Raw genomic sequence first — 20,288 nt, 5'->3', positions numbered from 1 at the left:
TATAGCAAAATTACAGATTTCAGATTCTTCTGCAAAACCTCCTTATTTTTATTATTTTTAAAGAACATGGAACACATCTGAACACATGAACACTTGTACTGGGCTTTCACAACAGTTAACCCTAAGCCTCTAGCCTACTATTAAACTGTGTGGTGGTTCATTCTTCCTCATCGACCTGTAACACCAGGCCCTAATGCTGATTTCCCCTGTCAGCCTGTCTCTATTTGATACCAACACAAGTACATGACGTTAACGTTAGCTGAAAAAACTAACGTATACCGTTATCTGTTAAACATAATCTAGGCTGTTAGACGCTAGCTAACAGTCATAGCATTGAAAACTTTGGAACCTTAGGGTTTTTTCTTACCCTCGTAACTGTGTATATACGAGGCGGCATACAATATAAAACCTTTCTCCAGCTTGCTTGATGGGGCTTTGCTTGTTTTTTTTTGCAAAAACGATGAACATCATTAACACTGATCTTCGGAAGATCCTGGAGACAGCGAGTAAGTAGCCATGGTAGCCATTGCCATAACCAGAAACGAGTGATATGTAATACTTAGAACAAGGAAGTAGTTGTGCAAGTAGCGCATTACACTGCTCAGACCAAAAGTAATAATACCCACCGGATGAAGAAGGGTTAGCTCTCTACAGAACATAATAAGCTATATTTATTTTATTTTATTTTTCGTGTTCACATTTATGAGGAAAAAACAATGTTTTTACGGACGTGTCAGTTCCCGGTTACGGACGTGAGCGCTCTGAAAGCGGCACTAAAAGACTGCTTTAAAACTTTCACAGAGACCTCAAACAGAAAGCACAGAGCCTTTCTTTAAAGTGAATTTTGTTTTGTATTAATTGTATGTTAATTTTAATCAATGTTTCATCAACCAATTGCCTGGATTTAATAAATAATAAGTAAATATAGCAGACAATAGATAATCACGGAGGCGCCGGCGCGTGAACTGGAGCTCGTCTCATAAATGAACCGAAACTCAGCATACTTGCCTCACAGACCTGAGAAATATATCTATTGTCTACAGAAAGCTTGAAATCTCTACTTTTAAACAGAACAATTCAAAACAAAACAAAACTATGTAGTCCGTATGAAATGTGCATTTCTCTCTGGCGCGTTCACTACTGCGAAGATCGTGAGTCAGCATCGTCAACTTCATCTTTGCAGCCGACACAGAAAACACTTGTTTATTAATAAACAATAAAATGTCTCCTTGCTATATTTTACATATTCATAATCATTACTTTTGCCGGTTCTTATGGACAGAAAAATCACCAAATTAACATTGTTAAAACTTTCCCCAAAACAAGTATATCTTGTTTAGAGCCAGAGTTCGACCAACTTCAACCTTGAAGAAGCTCTGTATCCTGTGTATTTGTGTGTGTGTGTGTGTGTGTGTGTGTGTGTGTGTGTGTGTGTGTGTGTGTGTGTGCTAGTATTCCTTTTACACTACAGTATTGGCACCCTGGGGAGACAAAATAACTTGTTGTTCTCTACAAACAGTGGCGCTGTGGCTGGCAAAAAGTGCTATATGTGGTGCTATATGCTATTATTCTTTTTTTGGTATTTTCTATATGTAGCTGCTGTTGTGCGTTTCTAAATCATTTCTGCATTTCCTCAATGTTATATAACATTTTAGAGGACTAACAGACTAGAGTAGGCGCCCTCATAAGATTATGGGAAGATTATACGCCGTGAGCACTGAGCGAGCAGGTACGAGTAGTGAGTTGTCATGATTGTCGTCGAAAAAGATGGATAAAGCTAAATTGTTGCTGCATACCCCTCTGACACTGGGTAGTTGCGCCCCTGTCTACAAACAGGCGCCTCGAAACGCAGTCCTCTAACTCAGGGTCCTGGTGTCAGCTGTATAACTGATGGAGATATGCTTTATCAGTCCATGTGTGGATATTTTCTAAATGTATCTATTTCTTAGCCAATCAGAATCATTCAACCTGAAATAATGACGTAGCTTCATGCTTATGTGAGAGTATTATTGGTGTGAAAATGGGAATGTACGACAGAACGGCCTATGAACTCCTTGCTGAGTATTGAAGCTGATTCCGCTGATGAAACTGCAAACTTTCTTCAGGAAAACTTTCATCAATTGACTGCACTTCTGACTCCTGGTCTTCATTCATCATATCTGGTCCTGGTCTTTAACTGTAAATTCCTCTCCTTCAACAAGACAACAATAGGACTAAAACTAAATAAAAATGATGATCTTTTTCTTTGTTGAAGAATGAAGATGAATGATAGTGATTTACAGGTGAGGCTCATCGAGGTTGATGTCAGACGCAGGAGATGTGACCTCTGGTGGCAGTTTGAGGGATTGTTAGGGATGGGCGATTACAAACTTTTTATTTTGATCCGATACCAATACTTTTTCTTACAGGTTTAACAATGCCAATGTCAAAACCAGTTATTTCTTAAATTGGTATGTGATTTTCTAAATTATAAAAAAAAAAAAAAAAAAAAAGACTTAAAGGCATATCACACCAACAAACTCCAGCTAAATGTCAGGGGTGTTTTGGAGCAAACATGAAAAAAGTATTAAAAACCAATAAAAGTGATGCAGAAACCCATGTTTTGTCACTTACAATTTTAATATTGATATTTTTTAATATCAATCATATCGAATCAATACCCAGTAGCTTGTGAGAATCAATATATATATATATAAAATCAGTATCTATGAGCCCTTAAGGTTTGTACAAGCATATATGAGATGATCACAAATACAACTTAAAAACATTTAAAGCGAGAGTTACAGGAACACAAAAGACAGAATAACAGAAGCTGATTATATTGAGCACTTTGAGAGCAAAAAAAAAAAGAAGATACATTTTCCATTGTCAGAATAAAATGATCAGTTATGATTTAGAAGCAGGAAAATGTTGTAAAATGAGAAAGCGTAGATTGTTTGCCACAACTGAACATCACTTTAGGTGTTTTGACTTAATTTTAACATATATTTAGACAATAACAATTCACCAGCTTTTAACTTTCATTTAATTCCACTGTTACATCATGTTTCTTAAACTATACAGAAATTAATCTCTTGTGACTCATCACTGAGGATCCCTGTCAATCATCAGTGGCTCCGCCCACAGAGCTCAGGATTGGTTCATTTGTGCTCCGCCTCTCACTGCAGAATCTTCCTGTTGATCTGAACAAACAATAAGATGAAGAAAGACTGACTGAAGTTCATCAACAACATTATAAAACCTTTCACAAGATACATAAAACAATCACACTATACTGAAGAGAGTTTTATTGATTATATTGAGAAGAGCTGCAGGTTCTGACACTTACTGATGGATTCTCATGTTTAGAAAAGCTCTGAGGATCAAGAGTCTTCAGGAGGTCTGCGATCAACGGTCTGTGTGAAAGAGAGCGAGAGATCAGTCATGTGATCATCAGTGATGGAGTATCTGACTTTGACGTCTCACTTACTGTGAGTGTGTCGTACAGGTCAGAGGTCGTGGACTTGAGATCAAGAGCTGTATATGTGTCTTCATTGGGATCAGAGATCTACAGGAGAGACAGAAGGACACACACATTGTGAGTTCATGTTTTAAATGCTGACTGTAATGTTTAGAGGATCTTGATGGAAATCAGTTTTACTGGATCTAGAACTGAAGAATCGGGTGTTTGGACACGAGACTCGTGTGTCTTATACTCTTAATATCTGTGTACGGCTCATAGCGGCTGTAGGAAACATCTCTGCAGGAAAACACTGTGAATAACTGAGATCATCTCACCTCCTTCATAGCAGATCTTCTGTTCATCCTTTTAGTAAGACTGTCAGAAGAAAGATGAATAAACAACACATTTAACGCCTCAAATAACTGCAATTTCAGGTTTCAAACAGAGATGGCGACAAAGAGGCAAAGCTTACGCACTACCGCTTTAAATGTAACACTTAATCTAAATGTAATACAGTAATTCTTCATATATACAGAAGTAGATTTTATTTAAATGAACTTCTTACCAAATGTACATCACAAAAGCACCTGATGCTCCACCGAGTAAAACACCAACAACACAAGCAGCAACACCGACAGTTACAGACGAGAAACATCTGACTGCTGAAATACAGACAAACACACACCAATGTTTAACAGGACTAGATCAGACAAAATATACTGACAGATTAGAAAGTAAGCAGGAGTATGTGGTTAAAATACAGAATATGATTCATAAAACTCACACATGACACACAAAGTCACATTATCAGAGTATTTCTCTCCATGTTCATTGATGGACTTGCACTTGTATTCTCCACTGTCATCAGAGCTGATCTTTGAGATGTTGTAAATTCTTCCAGATCCTACAATCGTTCCTCCTTTAATCCAGCTGATTTCTGCAGGAGGGTTTGAGTCACTGATGCAGTTCAGAGTCACTGAATCTCCCTCCACTATTACACCAGATGGACTGATGGAGATCACAGGTTTCACTGGAGGATCTACAGATGTCAGGTAAAAGTATTTATCAGAGACGGCTGGTGGAAAATGTTCTAGGAAAGGCTGCAGTTGGTTATTATTGGACAATTTCAGCAAACATCCCAGTTTAATTTTTCACTGTTTAAGGCTAAAACAGTGAAAGTTAAAGAAAAAGTTTAAGCTAAAAAGTTAACAGAAGAAAAACTATTAAGACTAGTATTTGAGAGGCTTGAAACCTTTTAAATACAGACAAATGTTTTTTTCAAGTTCTTGATTAAGTTTAAGGAAGATTCTCACAAAACAGTTTTTTCTGCAAGATGTTTTAACTTTTTTAACTTTTCCTAATTAACGATGAATGTAAATAGTGCAACCGCAAAAACTGAGAGGACATTACATTTGTTTAGAGTTTTTTTTTATATACATAATTACAAGTCAATGTTCGATACCATACAGGACCACATGGAGATGCCAAAAGACCACTAGTGGTGAGCGGGCAATACTTCCACACATGCTAGCATGAAGAAACTTATAGTACTTCTCATTTTTAATTTGTGCATCCTCGTTTCCTTTGTGGCAATGGGACGTAACTTCTCCCTTCCCTCCTTCAGGGAACATGAGTTACATTAGTAACCTAGACGTTCCCATTCAGTCATCACTATGAGCTACGTCAGTGACTGATGAATTGGGATCCCTAAGAAAAACGCCACAAACACTGTCTTCCAGCTCCTCGTGTAAACCGCCTGATCCCCCGCACCCTTGGAGAAGGAGAGGGCTTTACACAGAGAAGTCAATCACTGCTGTACCTACTTGCTCCTAGGGCTGGGCGATATGGCCAAAAATGTATATCTCTGTATATTTTGGTTAAATGGCGATTTATGATATATATCTTGGTACTTCTCTGTAATTTATATTTGACAAAACATGTTCAACTTTAAAACTTCAAGAAAATCAAAGCTAAATATCTGAACAAGTTCTGTGAGGAATTTTAGGTTGATGTCTCAAAAATATTTTTATTACGTTTTTTTGAGCGCAGTACCAAACTTTTCCACTAGATGACATCCAGACTCCTCTGGTGACCATATAAGGACTCTCCGATTTCCATATATGGATTGAGTGATCTTAACCATATATTTCCATACTTTAAAAAAATATATTTATGAAGTAGACATCCTATTCAGAAGTAGTTTGGGTAGTAATGTTAATATTTGATTTGAATCAAATCTCTAAAACATATAAAAACATACGTAACGAATGAGAGCATGTTGCACCACATCTTTTGAAAATCAGTCGCCAAATATGAAAACTACAGTCTGAACGCTTTCAAATGCTATATAGTTGGTCAAGATTACTTTAGTTAGACTAAGATATTATTGTTATAATGGCAAGTGTCCCACCGGTGTTGGGGAGGGGCAGTCTTAAAAATAGTGGTTAAAACATTTTTATAAATCATAAATGCAGATATTTATTCTTTGTAATGTGTGAAACATATTGATATTAAAAGTTCATTATTTGTACCTAATTGTAAGCTTTTTTTTTTTTGTGTGATTTTTGGGGAATTGAATACAATTAGGGTCAATATGACCTGGACCACATAGACTGTAACCAGAAATCTAAAGTGCATGAGGGTTAAAGAGAGAAAGTCAATCTGTACTCACACATGACATTGAGCTGAACCTCAGGAGAGATGTGAGTGTGTCTGTCTACAGCACAGCTATATCTGCCTGAATCCTCTCTTCTGACTGACTGCAGCAGGAGTTCATTGTTTCTGTCTCTTCTCTCAGTTAATGGCTGTGAGTTTCTGTACCAGATGAATGTTGCTCTGTCAGTCAGAGTGCAGCTGCTTTTACATCTCAGAGTGACTGAATCTCCCTCTGTCACTCTCTCAGGAGACTCCACCTGAAGATCTGAACACAACACACACATTATATCTAGTGCTGCTGTCATACACTGATTATTATTCAACATAATGCACAGAAGAAGAGATAAACCTCATCAAAGTCACCTGTGACAGTAAGAGTCACTCCAGGTTTACCAATCCATTTTTCTTTATCAGTGATGAATCTGAAATAGTACATGTGTGAATCCTTCAGTGTCACATGACTCAGTCTGACGGTGCAGTTCTGCTGTTTATCTCCCAGATACTGAAGCCTCTGACTGTATTCAGTGTCATTAGACAGATCTGGAAACTCAACACCCTTTTGAATTGAGCCTTTTGTCCAGAACACTTTCTTGATCTGATGTCCAGTAGGGTATGTAAAAGTGCATCTCATCATCACTGTTGAGTCCTTTAGTGCACAGATGTGTGAAGGACTGTAACTCACACTCCAATCTTTAACAAGCTACAGTTAGTGCAAAATGCAGCCGCTAGAGTTCTTACTAGATCAAGAAAATATGATCATATAACACCAATTCTATCATCTCTACACTGGTTACCTATAAAGTTCCGTATCAATTACAAAGTATTACTACTGACCTATAAAGCCCTAAATGGTTTAGCTCCCCTGTATTTAACGGAACTTCTATCGCCCTACAATCCATCGCGCTCTTTAAGATCACTAAATTCGAGGCTTCTGGTCATTCCTAGGATATCTAAGTCCACTAAAGGAGGGAGGGCGTTTTCACATTTAGCTCCAAAACTCTGGAATAGTCTTCCTGATATTGTTCGAGTCTCAGATTCGCTGTCCCAGTTTAAAACTAGATTAAAGACGCATCTCTTTAGCCAAGCATTCACATAATAATTACCTTTTATACCACAGTTGAATCAGATTGAATGCATTAATATTATGAACAGCAGCTACGCTAATTATTTCCCATCTGCTTTTCTGTTGTTATCTCGGGACGCTAGTCCCGAGATAAATACAGATCGTCAGCTCCAGTTTGTATCCAGCCTCCCATGGAAACTACAGATGCCCCAACACCCGTGAAGAGACGACTCGACGCCCGTGAAGAGAAGACTCGAAGCCCGTGAAGAGACGACTCGACGCCAGTGAAGAGACGACTCGACGCCCGTGAAGAGAAGACTCGACGCCCGTGACGAGACGACTCGACGCCCGTGAAGAGACGACTCGACGCCCGTGACGAGACGACTCGACGCCCGTGAAGAGACGACTCGACGCCCGTGAAGAGACGACTCGAAGCCCGTGAAGAGACGACTCGACGCCCGTGAAGAGACGACTCGACGCCCGTGAAGAGACGACTCGACGCTGGCGATATGTTTATGCCCTAAATCAATACATGATTAACTAACTGTATTTCTCTATGTACATTTCTGAAATGCACTTTCTGTAAAGCTGCTTTGAAACAATATGTATTGTGAAAAGCGCTATACAAATAAATTTGAATTGAATTGAATTGAATATAAAGATAATAAATTCTTCGTTTACGAGGATTAGTCTGATCATTGGCATAGGTATTTGTACACCATTGAGGGCATATTTATGAATAAAAATATTGATTTTAGATAATAAAATACCTAAAAAGCTACTTATTGTCCCTTTAAGGTTTATACATGCTAGTTTCCATGACAGAGTTCAAGGTGAATCTTTTCATTACTACTGGAGCAAACATGTTTAGCACAGCGTTAGCTATTGTTACGCTTTTTTCGGCTAAGGTTGCAGGCTTGCCAAAACCAGTAACTCAAACTTCACAATAACTATAAGCTCCTGCATAACGAATACCCAACCCCCTGGGGTCGGCGGTATCGCCGGCGATACCAGCTCGCTTTTTTTTATCAGTGTAAAAGAAACTCATAAATACTCTGTTGACTTTGATTTTCCATAGGAGTTTCATACATCAATCGATCCTGTTAAATGTGTATTATTTTTCTGTATACTCACAATAAAAACAAAGTGTTGTGCTTTTCGCCAAATTAAGAAAAATAATCATGGAGCGAGTTCTGCCTTCTCTCTGTCAGTTAAGTCCATTCTGAAACGCGTCCGAAAATTAACCATAACTCAGCGAATACTTCTCACACAGACACGTGAGATATGTCTTTATGAAGCTTGAAATCTCTTCTTTTAAATGAAGTAATTTATATAAAAATCGAATATTCTCAGCTTATGTAGTCCCTTTAAAAGCAAGGAGAGGTACCGTTTTTTCGTTCTCCCTTCATTATCTCTGATGAGCTGAGGCCGCCCCGCCCCCGGCACTATTCACATGGTAAATAGTTTAGGTGATCTATGCATCGCACCCGCCCCCCGATCAATGCCATACAAACACAGTTTCTTCATCAGACTCACTGATAGTTCATCGCGTTTTGAGTATGGCACGCTTCTCCGGTAAAGACGCCCTTCAGATGATTCTGGACAGCGAGGAAGAATTCACCTTTTCCTCAGAGGAAGATTGTAACTCGGACGACGAACGGCAGCATTTTGAAGAGCGAATTGAGGACTCAATTTCGGAGTAAGTTTTACTGTTATATAATTATTTTTCTGATAATATAGAACTCATATGAATTTTCAGACTATATTTTGCTTAGTTTTGGCTAGCTTTTGACATCTTACAGGAAAGATTGCCTTACAATATCCCTCAAGTGTAAACTTTTTCAATGTGATAGGCTATTACTCTCTAAACATATTTGTATATTAAATATATTTCACTCAGTTTTGATTAGCTTATAACACTGATTATCATGCTAAAATACTGCCTTATGTTTAATGTAGTTTATTTGTGAATATCTGCTTAAGTGTAATGTGATTTAGTCTAAATATATTTCAGCCTCCGGTAAAATATGTGATAGCCTAGGCCTACTGTCTAAATACTAGACATTATATATATATATATATATATATATATATATATATGCTGTATATATATATATATATATATATATATATATATATATATGCTGTATATATATATATATATATATATATATATGCTGTTATAACAGCATATTATACAATCTATTCCATGCTGTCTTAAAATTAATTTATTACTTAATAATCTTAATTAATTTATGCAGTAATTAATCTTACTGCACAAATAATAATACCACATCTAAATGAAAATACACCATTACAAATGTAACTTCTGTATTCAAAATCTTCAAAGTTTGTAAGCATTAACTGTAACGTTACCAACATTTTTAAAAGTAAAAAAGCACAACATATTTCTTAATATTAGCTACTGCATGTGGCATTTTACAGCTAAAATGTTGAAGTTTAGCTGTTTTAGTTACTGTAATCATTAAAAATGTAGCAACCTGAATATCACTTCCTAACATCATCCAACTCACTTTCTCCTCTCATGTTCCATACTTACTTGCCCTGGATCTGCCTGTTCATCTTTCTGTCCCTCATCATCACTGGTGGCATGTTGCTGTCTGGCTCACTTCGTCACTGCTGCTAATATTTAACTGCGAGGTACTGCAATAAAATAATTGATATGGAGCAGTCTGGTTTAATGCAAGGTCGTCATATTAGGATTAATATTAGACTAGTTTTAGATATGATAGATTATAATCAATTAATTGACGATGATAGTTTTATTTTATTTATTGATTTTTATAAAGCATTTGATACGGTGAATCATGATTTTATTTTCAAAGTTATTAAATTGTTAGGCTTTGGAGATGTATTTTTGAAAGCAGTTAAAGATTGTACAATGGATGTAATAGTTCCGTCAAACTTGCTTATGGTCCTTCACAAAGGTGTGATATTCATCGTGGCATTAGGCAAGGATGCCCCCTCTCTCCTTCTTTATTTCTGTTAGTCACCCAGGTTTTGGCAATGCATGTAAAAAGAAATCAGTATAGTGGTATCACAGCTTTAGGTTTAGAAATTAAACTTAGCCAGTTTGCTGACGACACTGCAATTTTTTTGAAAAACAAATTTGAGGTACCAAAAATAATTAGATGTATGAGGCGTTCACTGCTGTATCAGGCCTTACAATGAACTGTGATAAATCTGTATTGTTTCCCCTTAAAGATTGCTCATCTACAGAAATAGAGAACATCCCAGTTAAACACCAATTAACATATCTAGGTGTAGTAATTTGTAAAAATGAAAAACAGAGGAGTCAATTTTGAGCCAATTATTGAGAGAACAAACAATAAATGTAATTGGTGGTTAATGAGAGATATATCAATAATTGGGAGGATATTATTGTCAAAGGCGGAAGGTATTTCTAGATCAGTATATACATCTTTATCATTAGATGTGCCTCCTAAGGTGATTAAGGAATTAGATATGATACTTTATGACTTCATATGGAGAGAAACGCCGCATTATTTATAAAAGGAGGTAATATGTAACACCAAAGAGCAAGGGGGACTCGAGGTCTTAGATTATAGCACACTTAATGACACTTTCAGAATTAAATGGTTGATAGAATTTTTGAAGAATAGAGAATGTCTTTGGAAACTTCTGCGTAACATAAAGAGTGTGATGTTACTGGAAATCAACATGAACAATCTTTGTGATCAAATTTTCATTGATAATGTTGATGCTTTAAAACAAAAATGTAGCAATAAGATTATAAGGAGTGCTCTTGGTTCTGTGTCTTCCTGAGCAAGATTCTTTTGGTCTTCTTTATTTGGTGATATCTCTTGGGTTAAAGCATGAAAATTGCCAAATAAGTTTTGTGTCAATAACAAAATTAAGAAAGTGTCTTACAAAATACTTCACAGAATTTATCCTGCTAAGCATGTTTTTGAAAGATTTAAGCTTAATATTTCATTTACTTGTGAATTTTGTGCACTAGAAAAAGAAACAATTTTGCACCTGTTTTTTCACTATATTTACTCAAGATTATTTTGGAAAGATTTAGAAACCTTTATTAATAGTGAATGATGGAAATGTATGTTTTTGATGTGCTTTTTTATACTCAGAATGACAATTTGGAATGTAAAGAACAACATATTATACAGTTATTTATTTTATTAGGAAAATACCATATACATATAATACCATATACTAATGCTAATATGATATTGTGAATATGTAATACCTCTTGTTCTTGTGGCATTGAATAATAAAAAAGAACAATAATTCACAAGTCAACCACTAGAGGTCCTACCAGTGCTGTGAATCCAGTAAAGACATTACAGACTTAAATATCTTGAAGGTTAATCAGGTTTATTGAAGCACTGGTCCTAGTTGTAAAAACATACAAAGTAAAACAGGCAGAGGAAACTCTATTCAAATACATTAATACATAAAATGAAATACTTTTGCATTTGAATATTAATAAGTTGTGTAGATATCACTTGTCTGCTTTCTAATCTTACACCCCAAATACTGAATAACAACAAACTCTATACTAATATATTTATATATAACAATTACACACAACAAATTAAACAAGTAAGAAACAGACTTTACATCAGTCCAGCACACAATTACTGTCGTTATCTCACAAAGAGTCAAAGAGAACAAATGAGTCTTAATGTGGGTGATGAACATGTTTATATTGGTTGTGGTCTGAACAGATGTGTAAATTATTCCACAACTATACAATCATCCACCAATCGTTCATTAAACGACTGAACACAGGCTTTGTGTTCGCTGGTCTCTATCACTCATTTGACGCTGCTGTAGATCACTGATGCATCTTCCACAATCTGAACAGTTGATCGCCTAAACAATCAAAACAAACAGGAGCACAACAATATTATAGCCCAGATTATATGATATGTGGTTGTTAAAATAGTACTGGTTAAGCTGGTGCTGGTTAAGCTGGTACTGGTTAAGTTTATGCTGGTTAAGTTAAACTGGTACTGGTTAAGTTGGTACTGGTTAAACTGGTACTGGTTAAGCTGGCACTGGTTAAACTGGTACTGGTTAAGCTGGTACTAGTTAAGCTGGTACTGGTTAAATTGGTACTGGTTAAGCTGGCACTGGTTAAGCTGGTGCTGGTTAAGTTGGTACTGGTTAAACTGGTACTGGTCAAGCTGGCACTGGTTAAGCTGGTACTGGTTAAATTGGTACTGGTTAAGCTGGCACTGGTTAAGCTGGTGCTGGTTAAGTTGGTACTGGTTAAACTGGTACTGGTCAAGCTGGCACTGGTTAAGCTAGTGCTAGTTAAGCTGGTACTAGTTAAGCTGGTACTGGTTAAATTGGTACTGGTTAAGCTGGTGCTGGTTAAGCTGGTGCTGGTTAAGCTGTTACTGGTTAAGCTGGAACTGGTTAAGCTGGTACTGGTTAAGTCGGTGCTGGTTAAGCTGGCACTAGTTAAGTTGGTACTGGTTAAGATAGTACTGGTTAAGTTGGTACTGGTTAAGATGTTGCTGGTTAAGCTGGTACTGGCTAAGTTGGTGCTGGTTAAGCTGGTACTGGTTAAGCTGCTGATTAAGTTGGTGCTTGTTAAGCTGGTACTGGTTACGTTGGTATTGGTTAAGTTGCTATTGGTTAAGATGATGCTGGTTAAGCTTGGTACTGGTTTAGTCGGTGCTGGTTAAGCTGGTACTGATTAAGTTGGTACTCGTTAAGTTGGTACTGGTTTAGCTGGCACTGGTTAAATTGGTGCTAATTAAACTGGTACTGGTTAAGCTGGTACTGGCTATCACTCATTTGACGCTGCTGTAGATCACTGATGAATCTTCCACAATTTGAACAGTTGATCACCTAAAAAAATCTAAACAAACAGGAGCACAACAATATTATAGCCCAGATTATATGATCTGTGGTTATTTAGATGGTGCTGGTTAAGATGGTACTGGTTAAATTGGTGCTGGTTAAGCTGGTTAAGTTGGTACTGGTTAGGTTGGCACTAGTTAAGTTGGTAATGGTTATGCTGGTACTGGTTAAATGTGTGCTGGTTAAGTTGGTTAGGTTGGTACTGGTTAGGTTGGCACTGGTTACGTTGGTACTGGTTAAGCTGGTATTGGTTACTTTTGTGCTGGTTAAGTTTGTGCTGGTTAAGTTGCACTGATTAAATTGCACTGTTAAGTTAGTACTGGTTAAGTTGGTACTGGTTAAGTTGGTACTGGTTAAGTTGGTGCTGGTTAAGTTGCTGCTGGTTAAGTTGGTACTGGTTAGGTTGCAATGATTAAGTTAGTACTGGTTAAGTTGGTACTGGTTATAATGGTACTGGTTAAGTTGGTGCTGGTTAAATTGCTACTGGTTAAGTTGGAACTGGTAATGTTGGTACTGGTTAAGTTGGTTCTGGTTAAGTTGGAACTGGTAATGCTGGTACTGGTTAAGTTGGTACTGGTTAAGTTGCACTGGTTAAGCTTGTGCTGGTTAAGCTGGTGCTCATTAGGTTGGCACTGGTTAAGTTGGTACTGGTTAAGTTGGTACTGGTTAAGTTGGTGATGGTTAAGTTGGTATTGGTTAAGTTGGTGCTATAAAGTTGTTTTTCTCACCTCACTGCAGCATCAGGCTGATGAACTCTTATATCGTCATATTGACATTCATTCTCCTCTGCTCTCTTCGTCTCTGTCTTTCTGTGATGTTGGACAGTTGCGTACATAATGTCCTCAGTATCTCTGGATTCAGGAGTTTTTCCTCTTATTTTTTTGGGTTTCACACTGGCATACAGAGCATCATTGGCTGAATCCAGTTCAGAAAGAGGCTTGTCATGGACTGAAACGCTCTGTGACACGCAAGAATAGAGATCATTCTGAAATACAAGAAAAATTTTAATTATTATTAAGACCAGTAAATCAGTTTGATCTGAAGTGAAGATTCTCAGTCTAGAGCAGTTTGCCTCAAAATTTTCAGATCAAGTATCAGGTCAGATCAAATCACATCAAAGTAGTGATGTAAAATACAGGTATATTTCATTGATTCACACATGGAGTGGAGAAGAATAGGGCAGAATGAGTAAATGAAGTGACATGTTCAATCATCACACTATGTGTTAATTAATATACAATTAGACCAACAAACCTATATTAAAACAATAAATATATAAGTATTCCATTAAACCATGGAAAAATTAGATAAAATGTTTTCTTCAGTTTTATTTATTAATTAATTATTTCCTGGACTGTGTTGATAAAGACTTTGATAATAGTTCAAAAATTGTCATATTGTCGTCTTAATGATTAAATTGGGATAGTTTTCTTCTAAAAAGACAAAAAATTCAGGTGGAGAAAAAAACAAAAACTTTTTCTTTACCTTGACATGTTTCGACTGCAACCTGCAGTCTTCCTCAGAAGCGTCATCTGACAGCTGTGACGTGTCGTTTATCAGCTGTTATTTCCTGGGTGTGGCCAACCCGGCGGACCTGACAGTTCCCCCCGCCGCTCGATGTTCTGTGGAGGATGGTGTTCCGTGTGTGAGAGCATGTAGGCTCCCTAACTATCAGGTCCGCTGCTTAACAGCTGATAAACGACACGTCACAGCTGTCAGATGACGCTTCTGAGGAAGACTGCAGGTTGCAGTCGAAACATGTCAAGGTAAAGAAAAAGTTTTTTTTCTCCACCTGAATTTTTTGTCTTTTTAGAAGAAAACTATCCCAATTTAATCATTAAGAAGACAATATGAAAATTTTTGAACTATTACGAGGAAGTTTTGGAAAAGACTGTGTCAAAGCCCTCCGCCGCTTAGAGAGACTAGAAAAAACAAGGGCACGCTATAAGAACCACCTGGGATTCCACCTCCGCTGTCGAGATGAGGATATTACACCAGCAAGCCTCAACATCAAGAACCCTATTCCCACAAAAAATGCAATCAAAAAGAGAATTATTAGAGAAAAAATTATCAAAAGAGCCCGAAAAGACCTCGTGAAAGAGAGGATAAGAACGACTGTAAATAAAATAGAAAAAATCACGGAACAAACAAAAGTAGAGGAGGACAATTTAAAAAAAAAATTTTTCCTATAGATCATGACACACAAACCAAAATAGACGAACACCTGGAGATCACATACGAACAAGAGTTCAAAAAAACAAAAACCCGACAGTTAAATAAACTTCAAAAGCTGATAGAAAGAAAGAACGCCAACAATAAAACATGCGTGGAAACGAATGAAAAGTGGGTACGGAATCTGTCACAACGCACACTCACGGAAAGCGAAAAAAGAATTCTAACACGAGGTCTAAACTTTGCCATTACGCCAAAAAATATACCACACGAGGATTACATACTAGCAACAGAATTGGCATGTCAAAAAATCCAAGACCAGGGACAAAAATCGGAGCTGCGTAACACCGTAGCAGGCATTTTAAGAACAGCAAAATTACCAATAAGTAACATCACAAAAGAGGAAAAAATAGCAATAACCTCACTTAAAAAGGATAAAACCATCACTATCATACCGGCGGACAAAGGACGTATAACAGTTGTCATGGACACGGACAAATATGAAAAACAGATGGATGCAATGCTAAAAGACAACAATACATATGAAATCCTAAAGAAGGACCCTACTGAAGAAAAGAAAAGAACATTAAAAGCACTTCTCAAACCATTACTAGAAAACAAAAAAATAACAAAGGAGGCATATGACAATCTAATTCCCACCGCAAACATTATGCCACGAATCTATGGAACACCAAAAATACACAAAAAGGACATCCCACTACGCCCAATAGTAGACAGTATCGGCTCGGTCACTTACAACCTATCAAAAGCATTAGTGGAAATCATAAAACCTCAAAAACAACTAGTGAAAGAACTCAACGACATAAAAATAGAATCAGACGAGATTTTAATTTCACACGATGTAATATCACTTTTCACAAAGACCCCCGTGGATGTCACACTTCACATCGTACAAGAACGACTCCGAAAAGACAGGACACTAAAAAGACACACAAACCTCACAGTTGATGATATAACCGAACTACTGAGCTTCGTCACAAAATCCACATATTTCCAATACAGAGGAACAATATTCAGACAAAAAGAGGGATTTGCCATGGGGGACCCACTATCAGCCATAATGAGCAGTTTTTTCATGGAGGACTTGGAAACCACAGCCATAGCTACAGCACCATCTCATTGCAGACCTACCCTCTGGAAACGTTATGTAGACGACATACTGGAAAAAATAAACAACGGACATACACAGGAACTTACGGACCACCTAAACAGTATTGACCCCACTGGAAACATAAAATTCACACATGAGGAAGAATTCAACAGAACCATAGCTTTTTTAGATTTAAAAATCCACCACAGAGAAGATGACAGCATCAAAATAACAGTCTACAGGAAACCAACACACACCGATCAATATCTACTCTGGACATCTGAATGTCACGGGGTGACAAACAGCCCCGGAACAATTCCCCTCTGGAGAATTGTTCCCGTCGGGACGTTTTCAGCGTAACACCATCCCCGGACCTGTATGAGTGTTTGTCGTCATGACAACTAAACGGCAGATTGGTGACAGGTGTAAGGACTTCACGCTGAGTGTTTGATTGAGACCACTCCCGCTTCTTGACAGGATAAAAACACACAAGGAAGAGAAGGCTGGGTTGTGCTGTGTGGTGTTGTGCTGTATTTCTGCCCGTTGATCTGGATTGTTCTTCCCCCTGATTGTTGGTGGCTTCTCTCCCGTGGGGATTTGTTTATGGGACTGCAGTTGAGGGGTCGTCCTGAAGGAAAAGGAGTGTTATTTGAGAGGACTCGGGGACGGTCAAGAGGAGTGAAATTCGCTGACTGAGCTGGGGAAGAGAGAGATGAGTAGTTATCAGACTGAATCTCATAACTGCATGTGTTTTACACTAAATTGGGTATTGGATTGAAGTGTTTGGAGCATGTGTACACCTTTCACCGAGTGAAATATTGATTCCTGTTGATTTCCTCATCTCCTCTCTCCGATTGGAGTCCAGCAGAGTGAAGTCCGTCTGTGACTGTGAAGACCAATCTCTCGAGTGTTCTGTTCCGCCCCTGGCGATCCTCAGTCCGGTAGTCCAGGAGCTGTGGGTGAGTGCTGGCCTTATGCGCACTGGAAGAGTGGAATTGTAGTGTGTAAATTGACGTTTCCCCTCACGAATACATGTTTAGAGTTGGATTGCAGTGTGTGTGTGTGGAAGAATACCTGTTATTGCCCCGCAACTGCCCATGTGCCCTGGGGATCTACTATTTACCATGAGAGCTGAGTGAGATTGCTTACATCTACGTGCGGTGTTCAGAAAGAAGAACCTCTGTGAGATAACGTTCACCCCATGTGAGAACTGTGTAATTGCTGTTGAGAACTGTACACTGCTGTTGAGAACTGTACACTGCTGTTGAAGTTGATTCTGTCTGTCCTAGAGAAGCCCCGTTCAGCCTGCGACTAGAAGCCCCGTTCAGCCTGCGACTGTGAGTCTGCTGCAGCTCTAAGCCTACCTGCATGGTGTGAAGTTATCTGTCCCCTGCAATACACGTGAGAACTATACACTGCTGTTGAAGTTGATTATGTCTGTCCTAGAGAAGCCCCGTTCAGCCTGTGACTGAGTCTGCTGCAGCCCTAAGCCTACTTGCCTGGTGTGAAGTTATCTGTCCCCTGCAATACACGTGAGAACTGTACACTGCTGTTGAAGTTGATTCTGTCTGTCCTAGAGAAGCCCCGTCCAGCCTGCGACTAGAAGCCCCGTTCAGCCTGCGACTGTGAGTCTGCTGCTGCTCTAAGCCTACCTGCATGGTGTGAAGTTATCTGTCCCCTGCAACACACGTGAGAACTATACACTGCTGTTGAAGTTGATTCTGTCTGTCCTAGAGAAGCCCCGTTCAGCCTGCGACTGTGAGTCTGCTGCCGCTCTAAGCCTACCTGCATGGTGTGAAGTTATCTGTCCCCTGCAACACACGTGAGAACTATACACTGCTGTTGAAGTTGATTCTGCCTGTCCTAGAAAAGCCCCGTTCAGCCTGCGACTGTGAGTCTGCTGCAGCCCTAAGCCTACTTGCCTGGTGTGAAGTTATCTGTCCCCTGCAATACACGTGAGAACTGTACACTGCTGTTGAAGTTGATTCTGTCTGTCCTAGAGAAGCCCCGTTCAGCCTGCGACTGTGAGTCTGCTGCAGCTCTAAGCCTACCTGCATGGTGTGAAGTTATCTGTCCCCTGCAACACACGTGGGAATTGTACACTGCTGTTGAAGTTGATTCTGTCTGTCCTAGAGAAGCCCCGTTCAGCCTGCGACTGTGAGTCTGCTGCCGCTCTAAGCCTACCTGCATGGTGTGAAGTTATCTGTCCCCTGCAACACACGTGAGAACTATACACTGCTGTTGAAGTTGATTCTGTTTGTCCTAGAGAAGCCCCGTACAGCCTGCGACTGTGAGTCTGCTGTAGCCCTAAGCCTACCTGCCTGGTGTGGAGTTATCTGTCCCCTGCAATACACGTGAGAACTGTGCACTGCTGTTGAAGTTGATTCTGTCTGTCCTAGGGAAGCCCCGTTCCGCTTGCGACTTGGAGTCTGCTGCAGCTGAGCCTTGATCTCTCTATTCACCTGTGATATTCACCTGTCCAACGCTCTCCCACTGTGAGTCTGACGCCAGTCTGTGAAGGAAGTGGCCTCCGTTCTCTCTACTCACCTGTGATATTCACCTGTCCAACGCTCTCCCACTGTGAGTCTGACGCCCGTCTGCGAAGGAAGTGATCTCCGTTCTCTCTATTCACCTGTGATACTCACCTGTCCAACGCTCTCCCACTGTGAGTCTGACGCCAGTCTGTGAAGGAAGTGGCCTCCGTTCTCTCTACTCACCTGTGATATTCACCTGTCCAACGCTCTCCCACTGTGAGTCTGACGCCAGTCTGTGAAGGAAGTGGCCTTCGTTCTCTCTACTCACCTGTGATATTCACCTGTCCAACGCTCTCCCACTGTGAGTCTGACGCCAGTCTGTGAAGAAAGTGATCTCTGTTCTCTCTACTCACCTGTGATATTCACCTGTCCAACGCTCTCCCACTGTGAGTCTGACGCCCGTCTGCGAAGGAAGTGATCTCCGTTCTCTCTATTCACCTGTGATACTCACCTGTCCAACGCTCTCCCACGGTGAGTCTGACGCCAGTCTGTGAAGGAAGTGGCCTCTGTTCTCTCTACTCACCTGTGATATTCACCTGTCCAACGCTCTCCCACTGTGAGTCTGACGCCAGTCTGTGAAGGAAGTGGCCTTCGTTCTCTCTACTCACCTGTGATATTCACCTGTCCAACGCTCTCCCACTGTGAGTCTGACGCCAGTCTGTGAAGGAAGTGATCTCTGTTCTCTCTACTCACCTGGGATATTCACCTGTCCAACGCTCTCCCACTGGGAGTTTCGCCGGTTCATACCCGCGGCGGTGCTGCTCTGGGTCCCTGGGAAGGAGAGGACAAGGAATTTTAGACTAGGACCTTTTAATTGCTTTTTAATACAAAATAAAGTTGTTATTCCTTTTACTCCTGCCTCCTGCCTCCTCCTTTGATACGCTCCTCTGGGTGATAGTGGTTTAGGGGTGGGTGCAGTCTGGTTTGGCCCACCCCGACCTGTGACAGACATTTGGCGTAGTCGGCAGGGTTCACCTTGAGTTGAGCGGTCAGAGGCCGAGATGGCGGAGGGGGAAGAGCCTGGGAATCGGCAACCCGTCATGCCAATTTTCATGGGTGCTCCATGGGCCCCGAGGTATGGAGGTCCGGGGTCTGAAGTAAGTTTGTCCCTGTGGAAGACCCAGGTGGAATATCTGGCGGGGCTCCAAGGGTTGAGTGCCCTACAGAAGGTCCAGTTTGTTTTGAACTCCCTGGAAGGGGAGGCGAGAAGAGAAGTTCAGGCAGCACCGGAAGCCAACCGAGCGACGATCCAGGCCATTTTCGACTTTCTCACGGGGCAGTATGGAGACACCACCCCGGTAGCTGTTCTGAGGACGAAGTTCTTCAATTCTCGCCAAGGTCCTCGACAATCTGTGCGGGCCTTTGCCTTGCAACTGCGGGAGCAGTATTCTCGACTCACGGGGAGACAGGACCATGGCCTGGGGGGCGAGGAGGTGT

At 39.9% G+C, this 20,288-nt stretch overlaps 2 protein-coding genes and 1 long non-coding RNA gene across 4 annotated transcripts in view; all 3 read right to left on the bottom strand.

Annotated features, from left to right (window-relative positions):
• Nucleotides 1-2,910: 2,910 nt before the first annotated feature.
• Nucleotides 2,911-3,875, bottom strand: LOC311286222. Its single transcript, XR_014626513.1, has 4 exons — nucleotides 3,778-3,875; nucleotides 3,470-3,547; nucleotides 3,329-3,395; nucleotides 2,911-3,182 (listed from the first exon to the last, which is right to left on the bottom strand). It is a non-coding gene; the product is annotated as an uncharacterized lncRNA (long non-coding RNA).
• A 319-nt stretch (nucleotides 3,876-4,194) lies between these two features.
• LOC311279606 (B-cell receptor CD22-like) lies at nucleotides 4,195-8,126 on the bottom strand (the record flags this gene model as incomplete). The annotated part of the gene is made up of 4 exons (XM_084391223.1): nucleotides 4,195-4,481; nucleotides 6,114-6,362; nucleotides 6,461-6,797; nucleotides 8,082-8,126. The coding sequence occupies 4 exons, from the start codon at nucleotides 8,124-8,126 to the stop codon at nucleotides 4,195-4,197; spliced, it is 918 nt and encodes a 305-aa protein (XP_084247349.1).
• A 3,295-nt stretch (nucleotides 8,127-11,421) lies between these two features.
• Nucleotides 11,422-20,288, bottom strand: part of LOC311283470 (B-cell receptor CD22-like) — a 144,178-nt gene continuing 135,311 nt past the window's right edge. The window contains exons 13-14 of one of the 2 annotated variants that reach the window (XM_084397896.1): nucleotides 13,763-14,019; nucleotides 11,422-12,035 (exon numbers count right to left, since the gene is read on the bottom strand). In XM_084397896.1, the coding sequence (XP_084254022.1) occupies nucleotides 11,978-12,035; nucleotides 13,763-14,019 (315 nt within the window). In that variant the 3' untranslated portion in view covers nucleotides 11,422-11,977. Of the gene's footprint in view, nucleotides 12,036-13,762; nucleotides 14,020-20,288 lie in introns of those variants that run through there. The other variant, XR_014626069.1, reaches the window with a different exon arrangement.

This window comes from Rutilus rutilus, assembly GCF_951802725.1.
Source record: "Rutilus rutilus genome assembly, chromosome: 2".
NCBI classification, from domain to species: Eukaryota; Metazoa; Chordata; class Actinopteri; order Cypriniformes; family Leuciscidae; genus Rutilus; species Rutilus rutilus.
The sequence above is the reverse complement of the archived record's forward strand: the minus strand, read 5'-3'. Positions and strand labels throughout refer to the sequence as shown.